Source organism: Diabrotica virgifera, chromosome 2 (assembly GCF_917563875.1).
Source record: "Diabrotica virgifera virgifera chromosome 2, PGI_DIABVI_V3a".
Classification (NCBI taxonomy): domain Eukaryota; kingdom Metazoa; phylum Arthropoda; class Insecta; order Coleoptera; family Chrysomelidae; genus Diabrotica; species Diabrotica virgifera.
Window position 1 is genome coordinate 179,497,938 of NC_065444.1, and position 22,092 is coordinate 179,520,029.

A 22,092-nucleotide genomic window follows, 5' to 3' on the forward strand; every position below is an offset into this window, starting at 1 on the left:
ACATGTAAATTTCACTCCATGACCAAATCATATGAAAACTTACATGATAAATCATGTAATATAAAGTCCACTTAAGACGAAATTTTGAAAAGTCTTTAATTTATTCAATACGTACAAAGTTTTAACGTTTTAATATTAGGAAATTATTAAATAAGAGCTATGAATGTAAATTTAAAATAAATCAACATTTTTGCGTGCTGGCTAATAGTACTACTTTACAAAACGTCCACTAAAGAGAGTTACGCCAGTACTAAGGTCTCTTAGATTAAAGTAAAAGGGATGATCGGCATTAAAGATCAATCTTGCTGGTGGTGGAGTGATCGAAAAAGTCACACGTTTTCTACCAACTAAAATGAAATAACAAAAAAATAAAGTCAGTCCTGTCATCTCCAAACAGTAAAAATCAACAAAAATAAAAAACACCAATCAGAGTTAGAGTCCACCATAAACAAGATAAAAGTTCCAAACTCGTTTATAGACTTGTACTACACAATCGACCGGATTTATTAATAATTTAAATGTATCTAAAATTGTGTTTAATGTAAAACTTGAAAACAATTTCCAGTATTGTTAACAGTTCAATATTAATAAGAATTCAGGGTTTTCTTATTCAGTCTTCCAACTACCAAAGAAAAACCCCAATATTTTTCTCTCTCACATATACACATATCAATATAAATATTTGGCAAAATCATAAAAAGAAAGAAATAACACCAGCTTTCAGAACAAACAACAACTTAAACTAAAAACAAGAAGAGACAAAAGAAAAAGGAAATTAATAAATTAAAAAAGACTGATATAATTCTGAAAGATCGAATTGTAACAAACAGCAAGGATCTAGTCCACATGGAAAAAATCATAGCTGCCTAACAAATTATTAGTAAGAATATAACACATTACTATGTATAAAAATAGTTATTATATAAACAGAGTAAAAAAGAGGATAAATCAAACAAACAAAAAGAGAAGAAACTAATAAAAATGTTTCTCAATATGATTTGGAATCAACATGAGTCCAACTACAAATAAGATGTTATACTTTGTCTAGTATTTAAACTGATGTCAGCAACCTAATGTCATCAGCTGCTAAGCTATGCAAAGAGAAAATATATTTTCATAAAAACTAATTCAAAATAACACATATAGTTTATTAAATCAATTAATCATTAGAGATTAAGTTTGATGTTAAAATTTATTGACAGCATTTGTTTTAATTTATTAATTGAACATGGTATTTTATTGGACTGGCTTATGCTACTTTACAAAACGTCCAGTGGAAAGGGTTACACCGGTATTATAATCTTTGATATAAAAATAAAAGGGATGATTTGCATTAAAGATGAATCTTGGTGCAGGTGGACGGATGGAAGCCAGAGCTTTTTTAATACCAACTAAAATCAAATAAAATAAATTAGAGATGAATATCATATACTAATTTCCCTTTTCACTCATAAAATCAATGAGGGTTAAACCAGTGAGGATAAAAAATCAAACTTTTTTCGTGGTTTAAAAGCATACGAGCAAAAACAAGCCGAAAAACAACAATATCGATTAGGTATAAAATTTTATTATAATAGGTTTGTTCTAACATGTAGTTTTGTATGGTTTGACACCAAATTTTTGTACTGCCTTATTGCGCATGTTCCATCCACAAACTGTTAACAAACTGTTTTTTGCTAGAACGCTTTTTTATCGGAGTAAAATACCAACGTTAAATTGTTGGTTTTTATTTTTAATTTTAAGGTTAGATTAGAAATATATTTTTTATAAGTATCCAAATTTTCAAGATTTATGCTAAATATTAAAAATTATTATTATAAACGTAAATAATGTTAAGTAACATAGTCAAAACCTATTATTTTCATTTAAAATTTGTAAACGTCAAACAAATAATTCCACTGCGCAACGCACAAACTTAAAATCCGGACAAAATCCGCAAACTCTTTTGACCGTTTGACACCAGTTTTCAAATCAAAATTTACTGTCGTTAGAACGCCCGAACAGTAGTTTCAAACTAGTATATCTGTTTGCTTGAACGCCATCAAACAAATGCGCATGTTCCTGATGGTTTCAAACCGTTTGAAACTGACGCTAGAACAAACCTAATATATTGTAGTTTTCCTGTCAACGTATACTCTGATATATCTGGGCTAATTAGCAAGATACAAGGAAAAGTATTTTACCAGCAATTTTATTGCTTAAATCGAATCTTATGACCGTATATATTAATAATATAGGTATGCAAAGTCCGCAGATAGTGTGCTACTTTTTTTATAAACAAAATGGCGCCCGAAAATTGTGTTTTTTTCAATTTTTGCTCTATAACTCCAAAGATTTTAACTGTACACCAAAAACACTCATATAAAAATTCACCGTAATTAAATTCTACATGGAGACGTGTTTTTCTCAATTTACTTCTACGAAAATTTTTCCCGGAAAATGCAGGTATTTCGAACAAAATTTTTAATTTTAAACTAAAATTGTAGATAAGTAATTGTTCATTAATAATAATTATATAACTTGGTAATATAAAAGATCCTTTCGTATAGATTATAATTCCAGAAGCCAATCGAAAATGAATAAACAGTTTAGCAACAATTAAATTGTTAATTAAAAAGTTACAATCACTATAATAACCACAATAATTATGATAAAAATAATAATAACTATCATTTTTGTATAAAAACACCCTGTACCTATCCAATTCAACTTACAAAATTGAAATTGGACTGTTTTAGCGGCCTCAGGAATATTTTAAAGTTATAAATAATTTTTTGGCTTATAAACAAAAAGAATATCTCAGGAAATATTAAATTAAATTAAATCATGAAAACAGTACTGGAAAAAAAGCGGAAGGTCGCTTCTTCTAAAGGAAAAAAGGTTTAATTGTGATGAGTGGTTCCTGAGATACAACCGGTCAAAGTTGACCGGCATTTACGGCAAAGATATAAACAGTAGGATCATAATTTTTGAACCATCATTTATTTATTTTTGTCCTCTTTCTTTACACTAATTTTCATATCTTTAAAACACTCATAACTAGAGCTCGGGAAATATGCACTTAAAAAACCCTAAAATATGCATGCAAATATGCACAAAAACAGTTGAAATATGCACTTAAATATGCTTTTATGCATTTAATGCATATAAATAAACAACACGGTAATCCTTGTTTTGAAGGTATTTAATTATTTATTTGATGCCAATGGACTGTCGAGGCATTTAAGCTAAATAAAAAAAAATATTTATTTTATGCTAAAGTCATAAAAAATATTTATTGAAATTTCTATAACCTACATCATTATATTCATTTATTTTTTATATTTATCATCATTCTTTATTATTTATTATTACAATTATAATTAAAACTGTACATTATTAAACGTTTTCTAAATTTTCTACAAAAAAACAGCCATATGTATGGTATATCTAATTGTAAATGTTTAAGCATACGCGGAAAAAATTCTTTCTACTTCACATGGAGTTAAAGAAGCTTATTTAAAATATTGTTTAATTGAGGGTTCTACCTATAAAATTAAATTATCTTCACATTTCCTCATCATAATAATATTTTTTTAATTATTTTGTGATATTCCTCATTTTTCTTTAACGCCGTGCAGAATTTTTGATACATTTTGTTGGTTTCACCAAGGTGTTAAAATTTAGGAAATTATTTCATTTAATGAATTGATAATTTCAATACTTTGGTCTAAAGAAATTTTTAGCTTTTCTAATTTAGTAATTGGCTAAGCAATATTTACAAAATTGGTTTGGATTGGATATGTGTCAAATTACTTTTTAATAACGGTTTTTTTAAAACATCCACATATTTTTCATAGCACCTGAGTTACGTCTACATTGAAACTACAAATTGACGTCTCTAATTCCTTCAAAATATCGGTTATGAAATTTACAAAATTTAACCATGTTCTCCATCTAGTTATCACAGGTTCAGGTGGTAAAGGCACATTAGGTAAACGATCTTTATACACCTATACTCGCAGAAGGGCTTTCAAAAATATGTTTTTATTTTTGATAGAAGGGTATTAATCATTAGAAATTCCATCCTTACAGTTTGTAGCCTCTTGCTACTCTATTTGTAGCAGAAGCGTGCTCTAGACAAGTAATAAATTTGAAAAAATATTTTTAAATGTTGTCCACTTTTGGTCATATGGCGCAGCATCACCTAACAATAACAAAATGTTTTCAATAACAAAATGTGACTGCATTGCATATTGTAGAGTCTGCTTCGTCTCGTTTATTGGTCGCCTTAAAAATTGTAAAAGGCAGAGAAAGGATGTTACCAGAAAGTGGTCCCACGAGAATTTTCAGATTTATTGTTTACATCTGGGGCTTCTCATTTCTCTTTAAAATGCATCTATGCAAAAAATACAAAAAAGTCTAAAAATATGCAATTTTAATAAATGCACATGCACTTACAAAATTTATCCAAAATATGCAAATATGCACTTAATATGCATTTTGCATATTTCCCGAGCTCTACTCATAACATATGTTATTATAATAAAAACTATCGATTTTACGAGTGAAAATTGCCAAAAATAGCAAAAATTCAATCAAAAATTAGGTTGGAGAAAATGCAATCTCAAAGCTCAAAATCGGTATACGTTAAAAAAATGCGTTTTCTCGGCTTCCCATGGAGCAATTTTCTTAATTCTTTTTTTGTTCCCAAGTAACTCGAGTAGAGCCATCTAACTAACGCATTATTAAATGTCAATCTTGCTTTTGTTTTATTATAATAACTGAATTTATTTATAAGCAACGAAAACTACATATTGTGTAGTACGTAGTACGTGTGTAAACTATATAAGTGTATCTTTTCACGTTAAAAACACAAATATTCTCATTTAAAAGCTATTTAGTTATTTAAACAATATTTTTTTAAACAAATTAAAAATTTTGTTATAATAAATAAATTAATTTATTGTAACAAAACAAAAGCAACTTTGACATTTACTAATAAGTTACAAAAATATATTTTGGAATCAAAACTAGTCCAACTGCGACGTCCTAACCTGTGACGTCCTGCGACGTCCTAACCTGTGACGTCCTGCGACGTCCTAACCTGTGACGTCCTACGACGTCCTAACTAGTTCTAACCTGTCTAGAGTTCAACCTGAAGTCAACAGCCTGCAAATGCCACCAGATGCAAAACTGTGACAAGCAACATCCATTATAACAAACACTCATAAAATCAAAATTTAGATACTTTAAAATGTATTCACCCAATCTAGTCAATCAGGTTTTAAATTTAATGTTAAAAGTAACAACTTTTTTTAAAATAATTTATGGAATATACTATTTTACTTGAGCCGCTTATATTACTTTACAAAACGCCCAGCGAAAAGGGTTACACCAGTATTGCGATATTTAATATAAAAAAAGAAGGGGTGATCGGCATTAAAGATGAATCTTCGTGCAGGTGCAACTGCGGATTTTGTAATACCAACTAAAATCAAATAAAGTATATTAGATAGAAAAATCATATCTTAATTTCCCTATTCACTCGTGAAATCAATGAAGCAAAAAACCAGGTGATCAAAAATAATATTTTCGTGGTTTAAAAAAGCATAAGCAAAAGTGAAACTGACACACAACAAAATTTACTATAAGTTTATTATCTCTAAGATATAGTTTTCAAGTCAACATAGTTGTCGATATATCTCTGATTCCAAAGGGTTTATGAGATTTAATCCAATAAAAAGATTAAAAATAGTTGTATCTATGACTATCATTATTGTTCTTCTTGAAGTGCCTATCAGTTTTGGATGTGGTCGACCATCATGGTAATCTGTACTTTGCACACTGCTACCCTGAAAATATTTTTGGTTGTTGTATTGAACTACGTACGTAGATTTTTCAGCCAGGAATTCCTTCGCCTCCCTGGTTCTCGTTTACCTTCTATACTCCAGGCTGTGGGTGAAAAATAGGTCGATTTCAGGATATAATTCAGGAATTTTTGAAACCTATCAGGTGTTGTAAAGGACGATGCCAGGAATAACTTATACTAAAATGTGACCAAAAATATTGTGAGCTTTTTTTGCGATTTTCATTTGTCAAATTTGCAGTTTTTAAAGATTTCTAATTTTGCAGCTTAGGATATTGATTCTAGAGTAAAACTTTTTAATAGAAAGTTGTAGTAAATTAAAAAACCTACAATTTCAGCTACGGTATGTTTAATTTCGTTTATTGGTTTTTGCAAAACAGCCTGCGAAAGTCCAAAATGGCCGTTTTTTACAATTGCGTTATTTATTGTAAAAATAATTGTTTTTTATTTTTTAAAGCTTTAAAATGAAGATGTTTCAATTCCAAACATAAAAAAAAATTGTAAGGCCGGATAAATGAATTTGTTGCTTAGATATTATAAATTGTTTTTCCCAAGGGGTCAAATGTCGAAGGATATAACTTTTTGAAAAAAAATCGTAGAGAGTTGGTGAAACGTCCAGTCTCCTTCTAGAGAGTTATGTTTTCATATTCTGATGTAAATGAATGCGTAGAACATTTTTAAACCTCTAATTTTTGGGTTTGAATATAAGGGGGCAAATTTCGTTATAAACATTTAGATCTGACGCGGCCCTATACATCCTATGAGTTTTTACCTTACATATTATTGTTGGTAAAGACGAAACGAAGATTTATAAAAAAATAAAAAATTTCTACGACCAACTGAAGCCGAGCTAAATGTTGGGTTTGAAAATAAGGGGGCAAATTTCGTTAAAATCATTTAGAGCTGAAGCGGTCCTGTACATCCTATGAGTTTCTAACTTACAGATTATTGTTGCTGAAGACGAAACGAAGATTTATAAAAAAATAAAAATTTTCTACAACCAACTGAAGCCGAGATAATTATTTCTTTTTTCTTAAATCGTAGTGCCTTTATAACAACTAAGAAATTATTTTACAGTTATTGACTAAAGAAAGACTTATATTATCTTAAAATAAAAATTATAATAAGATATAGTTACATTTAATTATTAAAAACTATTTTTAAAATCGGTGCTTTTGGGAGCGGCCGAATTTTGCAAATCGGCCGGCTCGCTTCAAATCCGCGCGCTCGGAAAATTTTTACGTAACTTATATTAAATTTTGACCGAAAACCATTTAATAATATTACCATTATAATATACAGTCTATTCACCACTTTATTTGTTTTTCTTGATAAACTTTTGTATGTGAAATCTTATTTCTGAAGAAATAAGATTACAAAAATGAAACATATATATGAAATATATAACTATATTTTTAATTTTTTCATTGTTATATAAATATAATAATATTAATGTTACTTCTTATTATACAATATAAAACTTTTTCTTCTTGTAGTGACTATCCGTTTTGGATGTTGGCGACCAACATGGCAATCTGTACTTGCACACTAAATCGGTACTGCTGCTCTAAAAATATTTGTAGTTGTTGTGTTGAACGACGTACGTAAATTTTCTAGCAAGGTAATCCTTCGCCTTCCTGGTTCTCAGTTTCCAAATGGGGTTTGCCAAATTGCCATGATGGTCGCCAACATCAACATCCAAAACGGATAGTCACTACAAGAAGAAAAAGTTTTATATTGTATAATAAGAAGTAACATTATTATTATTATATTTATATAACAATGAAAAAATTAAAAGTATAGTTATACTATTTCTTCAGAAATAAGATTTCACATATAAAAGTTTATCAAGAAAAACAAATACAGTGGTAAATAGACTGTATATTATAATGGTAATATTATTAAATTGTTTTCGGTCAAAATTTAATACAAGTTACGTAAAAATTTTCCGAGCGCGCGGATTTGAAGCGAGCCAGGCGATTTGCAAAATTCTGCCGCTCGCAACTGCACCGATTTTAAAAATAATTTTTAACAATTAAATGTAACTATATTTTATAATAATTTTTATTTTAAGATAATATAAGTCTTTCTTTAGTCAATGACTGTATAATAATTTCTTAATTGTTATAAATAAAGGCACTATGATTTAAGAAAAAAAAAATAATTATCTCGGCTTCAGTTGGTTGTAGAAAATTTTTGTTTTTTATAAATCTTCGTTTTTCTTCAGCAACAATAATCTGTTAGTTAGAAACTCATAGGATGTACAGCGCCGCTTCAGCTCTAAATGTTTATAACGAAATTTGCCCCCTTATTTTCAAACCCAAAAATTATCTCGGCTTCAGTTGGTCGTAGAAATTTTTTATTTTTTTATAAATCTTTGTTTCATCTTCAGCAACAATAATCTGTAAGTTAAAAACTCATAGGATGTACAGGGCCGCTTCAGCTCTAAATGTTTATAACGAAATTTGCCCCCTTATTTTAAACCCAAAAATTAGAGGCTTAAAAATGTTTTACGCATTTATTTACATCATAATATGAAAACATAACTATTTAGAAGGAGATTTAATGTTTCACCAACTCTCTACGATTTTTTTTTTCAAAAAGTTATAGCCTTCGACATTTGACCTCTTGGGAAAAACAATTTATAATATCTAAACAACAAATTCGTTAATCCGGCCTTACAATTTTTTTTATGTTTGGAATTGAAAGATCTTCATTTTAAAGCTTTAAAAAATAAAAAAAAAAATTATTTGTACAATAAATAACGCAATTGTAAAAAACGGCCATTTTGGACCTTTCGCAGGCTGTTTTGCAATAACCAATAAACGAAATTAAACTTACCATAGCTCAAATTGTAGGTTTTTTAATTTACTACAACTTTCTATTAAAAAGTTTTTCTCTAGAATCAGTATCCTAATCTGCAAAATTAAAAATCTTTAAAAATTGCAAATTTAACAAATGAAAATCGCAATAAAAAAAAGCTCACAATATTTTTGGACACATTTTAGTATAACTTATTCCTGGCATCGTCCTTTACAAATTCCTGAATTATATCACTTTTTTCACCCACATCCTGGGGTATACTTTTCACTGCAAACTTATATACAGCAGTGCATATCTCTCGATGTTTCTTAGGATGTGACTGAAGTATTCAATTTTGGCTGTTTTTGTGGTGGTTAGCAGCTCTTTTTGTTTTTGCATTGTAATAAAACGCCGTCATTAGTAACGTCGTCAGTATAAGATATCTTCAGGAATTTATGATACAGCCACGTTTCTAAAGCCTCGATTTTCTTGTAAGTGGCATCGGTGAGAGTCCAAGACTCAACTCCGTACAACAGTATAGGAACATATAACATTGTAATCCTCATTTCTATGGGTATTGATAAATCGTGACATATGAATATTTACAATGACAAGTATACCAAAAAACGCAATACAATTTTTCATTTGATACTGAATAGAAAGTAAAATTCAAGGAATCACAAAAGAAGAGGACAAAATAAAAAAAAACAAAAAAATTATCTAAAAACACTTTTGAAGCAAATGTAGTTTGGAATCAAATTGAGTCATATGAGTTACATTCTATAAAATGTCTAAGGTATAAGCTGATGTTAACAGCTTAATGCTACCAGCTCCAAAGCTGTGAAAAGCAAAAATCCATTTCCATAAAAACTCAAAGTCAAAATGTAGATGGTATATAATTTATTAAATCAATTCAAAATTAACGCTCGTTTAGTACTAAAAATAACTGAAATTTTCAGGACTGGCTTATGTCATTTTACAAAACGTCCAGAGAACAGGGTTACACCGGTATTACGATCTTTGATATAAAAATAAAAGGGGTGATCTGCATTAAAGATGAATTTTTGTGGAGGTAGAATGACGAAACCCGCAGGTATTGCACCAACTAAAATCAAATAAAATAAATTAGAGATGAAAACCTTCTTTTTATTTCCCTTTCCAGTCGTAAAATCAATGAGGCTGAAACCAGTGAAGATAAAAAATCACACTCTTTTCGTGATTTAAAAAACCATATTTAAGTAAAACTACAAAACAAGCAGCCACACAATAAAAAAGAATAAAATGTTATTATTTAGGAGGTCTAGTTTGCATTTCAATATAATTATTTATACAGTGTGTCCACAGATGTGGTGCCCAAGAGGAAAAACTATTTTATTTTAAATTTTAGCAAAAAATGTTATTTTTAATAAAAAGTTTTGCTTGTTCTGAACGAAATAAAATTTAATTTTTTTACAACCTGCTTAATATTGTAACCAATTTTATGTAAATCCCCATAAATTTTTGCACTAAGTTCGAAATCCTAACAATAGGGCTTTTCATTCACAATCATTTGTTTCGGGCTTCGGTCATATGTCGTATAATCCGTGTATATTAACATTAAAAACAGATTATACAACATATGACAGAAGCTCGAAACAAATGACAATCGATGAAAAGCCCTATAAATAATCTAGTGTTGCTAAGCTACAATGAAGCTTAGTAACTGTCAACTCCGATAAATAATTCGCTAATTGTCATTTTTTTCGACAACATAATGTTAAGCACCCAACAAAAAATTTATCTTGTAAAGTTTTTTATAGTATTGCAGCTTTTTAGTACAGACGTGCGATTGAAATGTTGAATGAAAAATATCCGGATGTAGGTACTAGGATTTGTAGGTACTACAATGGATTTAAGAAACTGATAAATAAATTCAATAAGACAGGATCTACATAAAGATTTACATAAAACTGGCTACAAAATTGAGCAGGTTTTAAAAAACTTGAATTTTATTTCGTTTTATGGGGTTTTATAACAAGCAAATCTTTTTATCAAGAATGACATTTTTCGCTAAAATTGAAAATAACAAAGTTTTTCCTCTTGGGCACCCCATCCGTGGTCACACTGTATAAGATTCCGAAGTGTTTATGAAATTTAATCGAATAAATAGATTAAAAATATCGTTTTTGTATTTACGACGTTTTTCATTTACAAAGACAAGCCTACTTTTCAGATTCTATACTATGGCTATATTTTGCAGAAAACACAAGCCAATTTTTGATTTTTTGATGCTGAATCGGAAATAAATTTGAAAGATTATAAAAATAGAGAACAAAAACAAAAAAAAAAAAAAAAAGAAAATATATTAAAAATATTTTTAAAACAAATGCATTAAATTTAAAACGAGTCAAATTCTATAATATGTGTATAAGCTAATGTCAACAGCTCTGCTACCAGCAACTCCAAAACTGTGCAAGGTAAAAATCCATTTCCAAAAAACTTAAGTAAAAATTTAGATGCAATATAATTTATTAAATTAATCCAAAATTAACGCTTAAGTCTAATATTAAACATCAAATGTCATATTTATGGCATATAGTGTTTTCCTGGTCTGGCTTATAGTTAGTACTTTATAAAACGTCCAGAGAAAAGAGTTACGCCTGTCCGGCGGTCTCTTAGATAGAAGTAAAATGGATGATCTGCATTAAAGATCAATCTTGGTTTAGGTGGAACGAGTTGTCTTGTAATACCAACTAAAATCAAACAAAGAAATTAGAGAGAACGATCTTATTCTAATTTTCCTTTTCACTCGTAAAATCAATGAAGCAAAGACCAGTGTAGATGAAAAAATCACACTATTTTCGTGGTTTAAAACAGCATGTAAGCAAAACTATGAAACAAGCCGAAAAACAACAAGATGGATTATTAAAATTTCAACAAATTTAATAATTATTATAAAATTTATTCCGATACAAAATTAAAGATTGTTTTAAACCAGTATACACTTCATCGGCTATACTTCCAAAAAACGTAATACTATTGTTGATTTAAATTAGTCTGCTAAGATGTAGTTGTAATACATAGACCAGGGGCTACATCTATCCTAGGCATACTAAAGATTATGCCTAGAACAATTATTTTGATACTAATTTTTATTATCCGTATCAAACCAACAACAACTATAATGGCTGAGTGGAAGTATTAAAACAAATAAATGCTACTGAACCGTCATGTATATTCGATCTTAATCCAATGGATCAAAAATTAATTCAAAATTAATAAACTAGGATTAAATTATCTAAAGGAAATACTTTAAAAATAGGTTTGATTACTATTTTCAGTAAAATAACGACTATAGCAAATCAATCATAATTTGAGCAAGATGAGAATGCCAGCATTATCATAACGAAAACTTTATTTATTTATTTGTTCAAATTCATCAATTACATAATACTACATAAAGTACGTCCTAAAATAAAATACGTCAATATTATTGGGTAGACAGTTCAAATAAAACATAGTAAGCTGCCGTTCAACATTACATGAACATTAATAATTAAAATTTTATCTCTACGAACTAGAACCCTTATTTATCTCTATGAACTAGATTATAATGCTACTGTAGTTTCGTGTCGCAACGAAATTGAAAATGGTTATTCATTTTTGATTAAAATTTATCTATTTGATCTTTTGATTTCAATTTGACAGCCGAAACGAATATACTCGAAGGATTGTGACGTTGCAATTTCGACTTTGAGGTCAGTTATCTCGAAGATGGTTTTCCAAATGGCGTTTTCAGATTTGGTTTCATGAGACAAAACTACATATTTATGTATCCATCGGTAGACCGTCTTCAAGTATTGCAGGGAAAGCTACGCACAAACGAACGAACGAACTAGCAGACTTTGCTAATTTAAAAACGGAAAGTTCTAGTTAAATTTAATATACTTCACCATAAGGGGATGGGTACGAACTTTCGGCTTCAGTGCTATTTAAATGGGATTCATTTTTTTCGAATTCAGAGAAAACTAATCAGTATTTTTGAAAAATTTAAACGCAGAATGAAAGACTACGTTAATACCGAGGACCGAAATTCCCCGAAAACTTTTATAATGTTTATTTTAATAAGTTACAGGGGTGAAAAACTAAGAGAAAATGTAGTGTGATTTTTAATTTCAAATATCTCATTCAAAAGAAACTTTCTATTCATTCTAAGGGACTTTTGGCCCTCGGTAATAAAGTAATCTTTCATTCTGCGTTTAAATTTTTCAAAAATACTTGATAGTTTTCTCAGCATTCGAAAAAAATGATTACATTTAAAATCCATTTAAAATTTTGAGAAGCGTCAAAATTTTGCATTTTGTTCCTTTCCCCATGAATGATTTAAATAATGAGTTATCTCATGGTGACAGTATTAAATCAACTTCTGGAAAGAATGGATACAATTTTAAATTTTTTTTTATTTTATACTCAAAACAAAATTTAATGTACTAACATATACACATCAAAATAATCTTGGGGATAAAGTAATCAAAGAATGATGAAATGGTACTTTATTTGGAAAATATTGCAAAAACAGGTCATTGCATACATAAGTGCTGTTTCACATTATAAGAATTTAAACGTGTGAGGGTTAGAACGCACGACGACATTCCAATGGTGGCTCATGTAATCATATGGAGCCTTTCTCACTAGACGGTGGTTGGAACGTTCGGTAAAGCCGCCGAGTTTATGTCGTCCCTCGCTTACAACAACAGACGGCAGCCGTGCCGTGTGTACGCACCCAGTAGCATAGGGAACATAATGCTTCCTTTCATATGATACTGTCGTTCAGTCGCACGAAGGTAGTTTCTTTGGTTGTTTGGTACATTATTTTCATTTACACTTTGTGGTTGTTTAAAGTAGGTGCATATATTTTATATTATGATGTCTTAGATTGATAGTGAAATATTAATAACATTAATTGAATCGAGACCTGTTCATTGGGACAATAAAAATATAAATAAATAAAGATATAAACTTGACGAGAAATGCTTGGAATGGTGTAAGCCGTACACGAATTAATTTGAATTAATTAATTTGACGAATTAGGTGATAAAGAAAAAAACCGGTTCCTCTTATTTCTCTTTCTTCGACGATAAAGTAAACATAACGCTATAATTTGATTTCGCTCCATATAAAATATACCGTTTATTCTACGAAATTATATTAAGTTCTATAGGGTAAACAACTCGGTGAAAACTGGAGTGGGGCTGCGGTCACGTCTTGTACCAAATTATCTAAAAACAACATTTAAAACGAGGGGAACAACATTTAAACATGAATGGATGACAGAGGGTCTTTTAAATTCTGTACATGAAAAACATAGATTGTAATGTTGTTTTGAAGCAGTTTTCTTGTGGAATTTTTATAATAAACTAGTCTAAATGGAAAATAAGCCACAATTAAACTAAAAAAAATAATTCTATTAACGTTTCGACGCCCAAATTGGATGTCGAAACGATAATAAAATCATTTTTTTAGTTCAATTGTGGCTTATTTCCCATTTAGATGAGTTTATTACATAGATTGTATGAGCTAATTAGATGAGCTAATCCAAGATCCCACAAATAACTTAGTAGAACAACGATTATAAAAACAAATTAAGGTTTTTAATTAAAAACATAAGAAATAATAACTGACAAAATAGAAATTGCAAATGAATTAAATACGCATTACAGTACATTAGGACAACAGTATGGACAAAAAATACCCATGTGTAATGATACATCGTAATGATACATATCAGACATCGTATCATGTACCTACCTCAGCCAAAAAGTGCAAATAAAAATAATATACCAAACAGCACAGCAAAATATCTTCGTGCGACTCAATTCTTATTGTGTGAAAAGGACAAGTGCGACAAAACTACGGCACGAGAAATCCCTCGCACGTTCAAAATTTTTATAATGTGAAACAGCACTAAGGATTAAAAAATTGAAAAAAAAATTAACAAAAATGCTCCACTAGAATATAAAAATAAAGTCGTAGGCTCTTGTTAGTAGAATATGTAACCATCTCTATTATTGGCAGCTCGACATCAATGTGGCACATTTCTTATTATATTGTCAATATTCTCCTGCTTAACTTGTTGCCACTGCACAGTTTAGCAGCTCATCCCTTAGCCCGACCACTAATCCTTGCTGTTGTAGACGTCTTTTTAGCATATTTCAAACATGCTCGATGAGATTCAAGTCAGGGAATTGAGCTGGCCAGGGCCATACCTGCATACTGTTCTGTTCTAAAAAATTTCTCGCGATTCTTGTAACTTACAGACGTGTATTGTCGTTCATCAGCACCAAATTTTGTCGGAATTGTGCAGCATATGGACGAACAATATGTTCAAGAATATGATCTCGATATTCATTTGCCGTTAAAAATCCTTCAATATGAACGGTTTACAAGCGAGATGCGTTACCAGGTGTTCGCCACATCCTCGACCTTGGTCAATCAGGTCGTAATAAGAGCCTAGAATCAAACCTAGATTCATCGGTGAAAATAATGTTTGCCCATTCTCGTTCTTGCCAATTTTGATGTTCTTCGAACCACTATAATTTTTTTGTGCGATTTCCACGGGATAATACTGGAACTCTAATAAGATGTCTTATGTGAAGATTACCCTCATGCAACCTATCACTGACAATTTGAGCAGAGACATTAATGCCATAAATGTTTTGAAGATTACTTATTAGCTGGCTCGCAGTAACATTGGGGTTCCTTAATGCGTGAAGGCGAACAAACAATATCGGAGGGCTGGTACACCCTCTTTAGAGGGCTGGTACAGACATAGAAGAATTTCTATGGATGGAAATTCTGATATATCTATTCTGTCGATCATTGGTAACTCGGGGTCTATCAGGCCGAGCTCTATTTCGTATCGAGTTTGTCTCCAGGAACCTATTCCATATCCGCTAGACATCAATCTGAGAAACACCCACTTTTTCCGCCACGAACCTCTGTGAATGGCCTTCTTTAACTAAATCGATAATTCATATACGGTCCAACTCAGAAATTAAAGTACGATTCAATTTTAATCACGTTTTCAAAAATTTCACCAGAATAAATTTTTCAAATGTTTACACCTTGGCAAAACCAGGTTAATTAAATGGGTATTCAAATAAAATAAAAAACCAAAAAAATGTACATTTTTTTATAAAAAAGACCCATTAAATATGTGATAAAGATAAGGATTTATAAAAGCGTAAACATCGTGAATACGAGGGGTGATGCATAACTTTTGAAACTATCTGTACACACAGTATTTAACTTTAAAATATCAGGCGAACTACTTCACGAAACTTCCAGCAAAAAGTGTCACACTGGTACTTTTGTCCTTAATATAAAATGAGAATGGATGATCGGCGTTAAATGTGTGCTCTGTTTTAGGTATTTCATGGAAAGAAAAGCCAACGAATTCTAAAAGAAAAAACACATTTTATTTTAATAATTTTAATGAAGCCAAATAATATACAACTCCACTCTCACCAATACAGATTTGCTATTTACAGCATATTAGTGAAGTCTACAGTATTCTACAGTATTTGTTATTAATAATAATTATTATTAAGAATCATCAAATTCAGAAAAAGTATAGGTTAAAGTATTAAGTAAGTAGGTAAAGTATAGAACTATGTATAGTAGGTGTAAAGTTTATTACTCCTTATGAAAAATAGGTAAGTATACAAAAATTTCTTTATAATTGTTTGGTCCAACTTATTGTTTGAAAAATTATTAATATTTGTTGAATTTTGTAAGTTTTCAATAGATGGTGGTAAACCCACCATGGATGGTGTTAAATTGAGATTGCAAAAATATTTGATGTGCAAGCTTTTGTGCATTTTTTACATTGCTGTATCACTGTATTTAAGTGGTAATTTTTAAGTTACGTTTATTGATAAACAGTTTTTAATTGTACTTAAGTGTGAGATAAATAAAGTGTGTTCGTTCATTTGTTTGTGCTCATCTACCGATGGATACCAATGTGCTTTTGTCTTCCGAATCCAAATCTGAAAGCCGCATTTGGATATCTCCAGCAATCAAACTTAGAGTTGCCCAAGGAGGAATGGAACGGTCGATACTTGGACTGACTCTCAGAGACTGGGTTAGAAACGAGGAAATCAGAAGAAGGATAGGCGTCACAAATGTCATAGAGAGAATAGCATGGATAAAGTGGATTTGGGCGGGCCATGTAGCCAGAATTGAGGACGGCGGGTGGACCCAGAAAATTACAGTGTGGAGACCACGAGCAGGCAGAAAAAGTAGAGGTAGGCCACCTACTGGAACTGGAAGAAATTAGGGGAGGCCTGTATTCCATTTTGGACGCAGAAATATGGATCATGATGATGAAGCGAAAAAGAAGAAGGTAATAGCCATGGAAAGCAAAATATTGTGTAGACTGTAAGTAGGAAACTAAATCTTTATTATTCACTCCTCATTCATATACTCCGCTCGCTGACATTCAGTCCATTTTGTTCCGTATGGATCCCTCAGGATATACCTTTTGATGGAAATTCAGTGCCCAAACACAACGACTCAATACGTCCTTAAATTGACTAGTTATAGTAGAGAAAATTTACTATTGAAATAGTCTACATTCGCATCTCTGGTCTAAAATATCATTCTTCTTCTTCTTACAGTGACGTATTCTTAATCATGTTGGCCATGACAATTGCCCATTTAATTTTATTTGCGGCCACCCTGAATTTGCGGTTTTGTAATTACGTTTTTTCCAAAGTGAAATTTTGTAGGATAGATATAGACATTTTTGTTTTCCCCACTACTAGGGATTTCTGGTCAAGAGCCGTTTTGTAATTTTAGTAGTATTTAATAGCGAACGAAAATTAGATCTGTAAACACGTATAGTAATCAATATAGAATTCTATCAAAAAGTGTCGTCGTATATTATTTTAATTTGCTAAAGTAATATTTTATAGCAACGTATACTCACGTATACTCACGGTAAACTAATCGGGGGTCAAACAATGGTCATTACAATGACAACAAAATTTTTTGAAATACAGCGGACCCTGTTGTAAGGTTCCTTATACGTTTTACTTGCTTTCCAAAGCCCATGTTTTAACATTTGTAAAGACTAACCGACAGGGCCTGCCTACACGGGATAACTCAAACACTTGTATGTATATTAGCAAGATTGATGAATAAGATGTATATAAACTACAAAGTTGTAAATATACATTGCAAGTTTTATACGGCCATAAAAATAATCCCAATACAATAAATAGGCTCGATACTCGTGTTTATTGAACCGTCGACCGTCATCATTCAGCCTGTACTTTTATAGAGGTAGGTAATTCTTTAAAATTGAAATTAAATTCTAAATATAGACAATAGTGGTAAGGATAACAAGACATTATATTAGAGACACTAATTTTTTTTAAGAAAATCTCGTCGTTTGATAAAAGATATAAACCCCACTGTTATCCAGGGGGTTCTTGATATATTTTTAAGCGTTTTATGTAATTATTTAACTTATTTATAAATGTATCATATTATGCAATTTCAGAATCTATTTATTAATATAAATTTAATTCGAATGTTCATTTTTTTAAAGCTGTGTTAGATTTCCGATATTAATGAGGTTTTTAATTATGACTGGAATTTTGGATGTAGAAAATTTTTAAGTTTCATTATTTATAAAAACGGTTGGTGTAAAATTATCAATCACGTGAATATGAAAAACAATAGTATAAATATTAGTTTACTATTTTAGTAGTCTATTGTTTTTTTTAAGTTTCTAACATCAAAAGTAAGTCAATTTTGATCAAAATAATGTTGCTTTTTTGTTTGGTAAAAAAGTCGTAAAAATCACTTTCTAATTAGCAACCGGAATGATATTACTGCTTCACAAATTACTTTACTTATTGTTTATAAGATATGTAAGATTCGTTGGTTCAAAGTGCCTATTTTTGAAAAGGCTGTAGTCAAATGGGCTTAAACAGGTCACTAATCACGAGTGTATGCAAAATGTTAACAGACATATCTTATAACCAATTTTTGTCTTCAGGAAAACAAAAAGTCCAAAATATTAACAATAGCAAAACCTATATTTTTTTGTACTAGTTCAGATTTTTGGTATCACAAATAATTAATAAAGTTATTTTGAAATAACAAAAATTTTTCACAATAATTATAATTTTTTTTAATTTAAAACCAAATTGTTTTAAAAAATAAACACTTTGAAGCGGTAAAACCTACAGGTCATATATAAGCAATACATACGTCAAGTAAGTTGTGAAGAGGTAACGATTAATTTCATTTGGGATGCTAATTAGGGGGTGATTTTTATGATTTATTTACCAAAAAAAAAGTGTTCAACTTTATTTTGAGCGTTATATAGTTAATATTGATGCTAGAAACTAAAAAATGACAAAAATATAATGTTTTTTCCAACACAACGAGAAACCGTCCATGTAACGATCACCGTCCTGCGCAGTACCATGGAACGTTAATTATCTAGTAACGTGATCGTTACATTACGGTTCTTCGTCGTGTTGGAACAAACCTTAAAAAAGTTATGATGACTTTTTCTTGAAAATTAATTCATTTTTAGTTATTTCACTTTGAACTATTCGATTTGGAATTTGACGAATAAGAACCTACATTTCATGACCTACTGGGTTTAAAGACTTCGTATATACACCATATTTTTCACTTTTTTTATAAGCTAAATTTTTACTAAGATTTTTTTTCGATAACATACTTACCTTTTGATGGTATTTGCGAAAAACCGTCTCAAAACGTGTTTTTTTAAATGAACATTTCACCCACAAATAATAATTCTAAAAGTATTGACTTAGTGAAAAAACTATATAGAACTTAAAGGGTACTTAGAATTAGTCAGTTTATCCAATTCCGGACTTATCTTGAACGTACGTTTTTCACCCGAGAAGGGGTAAAACATACCTAGGTCAGATGCGCACATCGGCACAATAGGTATCACTTTTTTTGTTAGCTATGTGTATGTCAAATTTCATCCCAGTCCGAGGAGTTCTTTAAAATATACAGCAAAAACCGTGAGTAAATGGACTATAAAGTAGGTTGAGTTTTTATGATAAATTTTATGATATAATGTGATGATTTATATTTAATGTTTTGGGCGGGGGCCCGCTGATCTATCAGTACGCTACTGGTGCGGACATAAAAATAGTATGAGCATTAGACATTAGACTAACGGCAAAATTTAAAGAATATCAATAAAATTAGTGTATGAAAGAATTTAAATCAAATTAGCAGCTAGTTGCAATACGATAGTACTACTAAAAAGGCGCTCCCCGTACTATCGGCGCATATTGATTCAGAAAAAGCATATTTATTTTATAATAGAGGCCGCATTAGTCGCTTTAAAAATAGTCATTTATACACGTTTACACTTATTATATAGAAATATCTCAACTAAAACACTAGTTGAAATCTTAAAATCTTAATCTTAACAGGAAGAAACAATATGAAAAAAATTATCTAATAAATCCTTAAAGCAGGAAACCAAAATGGATGAACACAAAGTATTAAAATTAACTACTGCTACTGAATCATCTGCTATATTCAATATCAATCTAATAAAAATAAAAAAACAAATTCAACATTGACACCAGGAAACGTCAATGAAGTAGACGAAGAATAGGTTTGATTACGGTTTTCAGTAAAACAACGACAAAGGGAAAGAGGGATGAAAACGTCTTAAATCATAATTTGAAAAATTCAATAGAATAGCCAACGAAGGCAGAAAAATATACGTTTATGCACAGATGTAAAAGTCGATATCGTATTCTTTAAGATGGGTTTAAATGTATACTTTTAAAATGGGGTAGAGGAAGGGTATAATAATATAAAAAATTATTAGTTATGTACTTCGTAAGTTAAAATTTGTTTTTCCAAAACTGAATAGAATAAAAATTAATAACCAGATTGATGCATTAATTCCAAACTAGTATATTTTGGGTATTGGAGTATTAAAATGGAATATACATTTGTCATAATATGAATGATTTAAATAATGAGGTGATAGTATAGAAGAAATTTTAAAAAACAATGGATCCAATTTTAAATTGTCATTTATTTTATATACAAAACAACATTTTATGTCGTAAAACATTTGGATTAAGAGACACATTATTTAACTTAAAAAAAAGGCTAACTATTTCATGAAACGTCCAGAAAATAGTGTCACACCGGTACTTTGGTCCTTAAGATAAAAATAGAATGGATGATCGGCAGTAAATGTGTATCTTACTGAAGGTATTTCATCGATAGAATCAATATAGGAAACGCCAACTAAAAGAAAAAATAAATTTTATTTTAAAAACTCTAATGAAGCCAAGTAATGTATCATTCCACTGCTCTCAAAACATATTGCTATTTATAGTATATCGGTTACATTGTAGAGTACACAATGACAGAGTCCCCTTTCTCCAGTAATGTTAAAGCACAAACCTTCTCCTCTTTTATGAGTTTATTTCGACCCATATTTGTCAGTTCAATTTATAATTTGACAATCTCAAACTTTACGCGGTAAATGAGATGAAGTTTAGCACTGACTACTTGCACAAAGCCAACTGTTTACAGTGCAAATGCTCAGAATACCCTAAATAAGCTAAGCTGTCCGTAAACTACAGACAATTATTGCCGTCGCAAGTACGCTGTCCCCCTCTCCTCCCCTCCCAACCAAGCGCAGACAGAACGCATGCAAATTGTCTTCAAATTTGGTGATTTATTTGGCAATGTAAAAATTGTTTTTGCCGGCACTGTAGATGATACCACACTCTCGGCGAAGTTGATCGAAGTTAAGCAAGTACGAGAGCGTAGACTTAGTCTAAGCAAGTAAGAAGTTAAGCAAGTAGTGACAGACTTCTTGCAACTTTGCTTCGCTTAGTTCTACTTCCGTTCTCTGTCGGTTTCGCGCATCCGAGTCAAAGGGATCTAAGTCGGTATCGCACCGCTTGAATGTGTTCCTCGGGAAGTTGAACAAGGAGTTTGTACTGATGGGTACTTGGACTTCGGTCAACTTTGCCGAAGTAACTTCGCCGAGAGTGTGGTGCTTGTTATAAGTTTAATATTTTTTATGGCAAAAAAGTATTAACAATATGTAGAGTTAAAAAAATCTCTTGTCCAATTAAATTTTGCGAAAGTGTTTTGTTTGTACAACTTAGAAAGAAACCAACATAAATGACCATCATGATAACTTATTATTAGTTGTATTTAATTTTGATTTTTATAAGTTTTAAATAGACGGCGGTTCAACGGTTAGGGTTCTTCTTATTCATGTGCCACATCCTTTGAGAACATTAGCGATTATCATGGTCCATTTTACTCTGAATAACGTTGATGTATCACGTTTTAAAGATTTACTAGTAATACGTAGAAGAATATACTAGTTATTAGAGGAGAGAATTAGCAATGCTCAA

General features: G+C 30.5%; 1 protein-coding gene across 28 annotated transcripts in view; it reads right to left on the bottom strand.

Moving 5' to 3' along the window:
- Nucleotides 1-22,092, bottom strand: part of LOC114333727 (alaserpin) — a 305,048-nt gene that overhangs the window by 139,683 nt on the left and 143,273 nt on the right. For 2 of the 28 annotated variants that reach the window (XM_028283686.2, XM_028283708.2), the window contains one exon: nt 20,725-20,962. The exons of 21 other annotated variants lie outside the window; for them this stretch is intronic. In XM_028283686.2, the coding sequence (XP_028139487.1) occupies nt 20,826-20,962 (137 nt within the window). In that variant the 3' untranslated portion in view covers nt 20,725-20,825. Of the gene's footprint in view, nt 1-1,127; nt 1,392-5,227; nt 5,471-9,535; nt 9,756-10,976; nt 11,383-15,807; nt 16,088-20,724; nt 20,963-22,092 lie in introns of those variants that run through there. 5 more of the 28 variants (XM_028283692.2, XM_028283711.2, XM_028283698.2 and 2 more) reach the window with 5 other exon arrangements.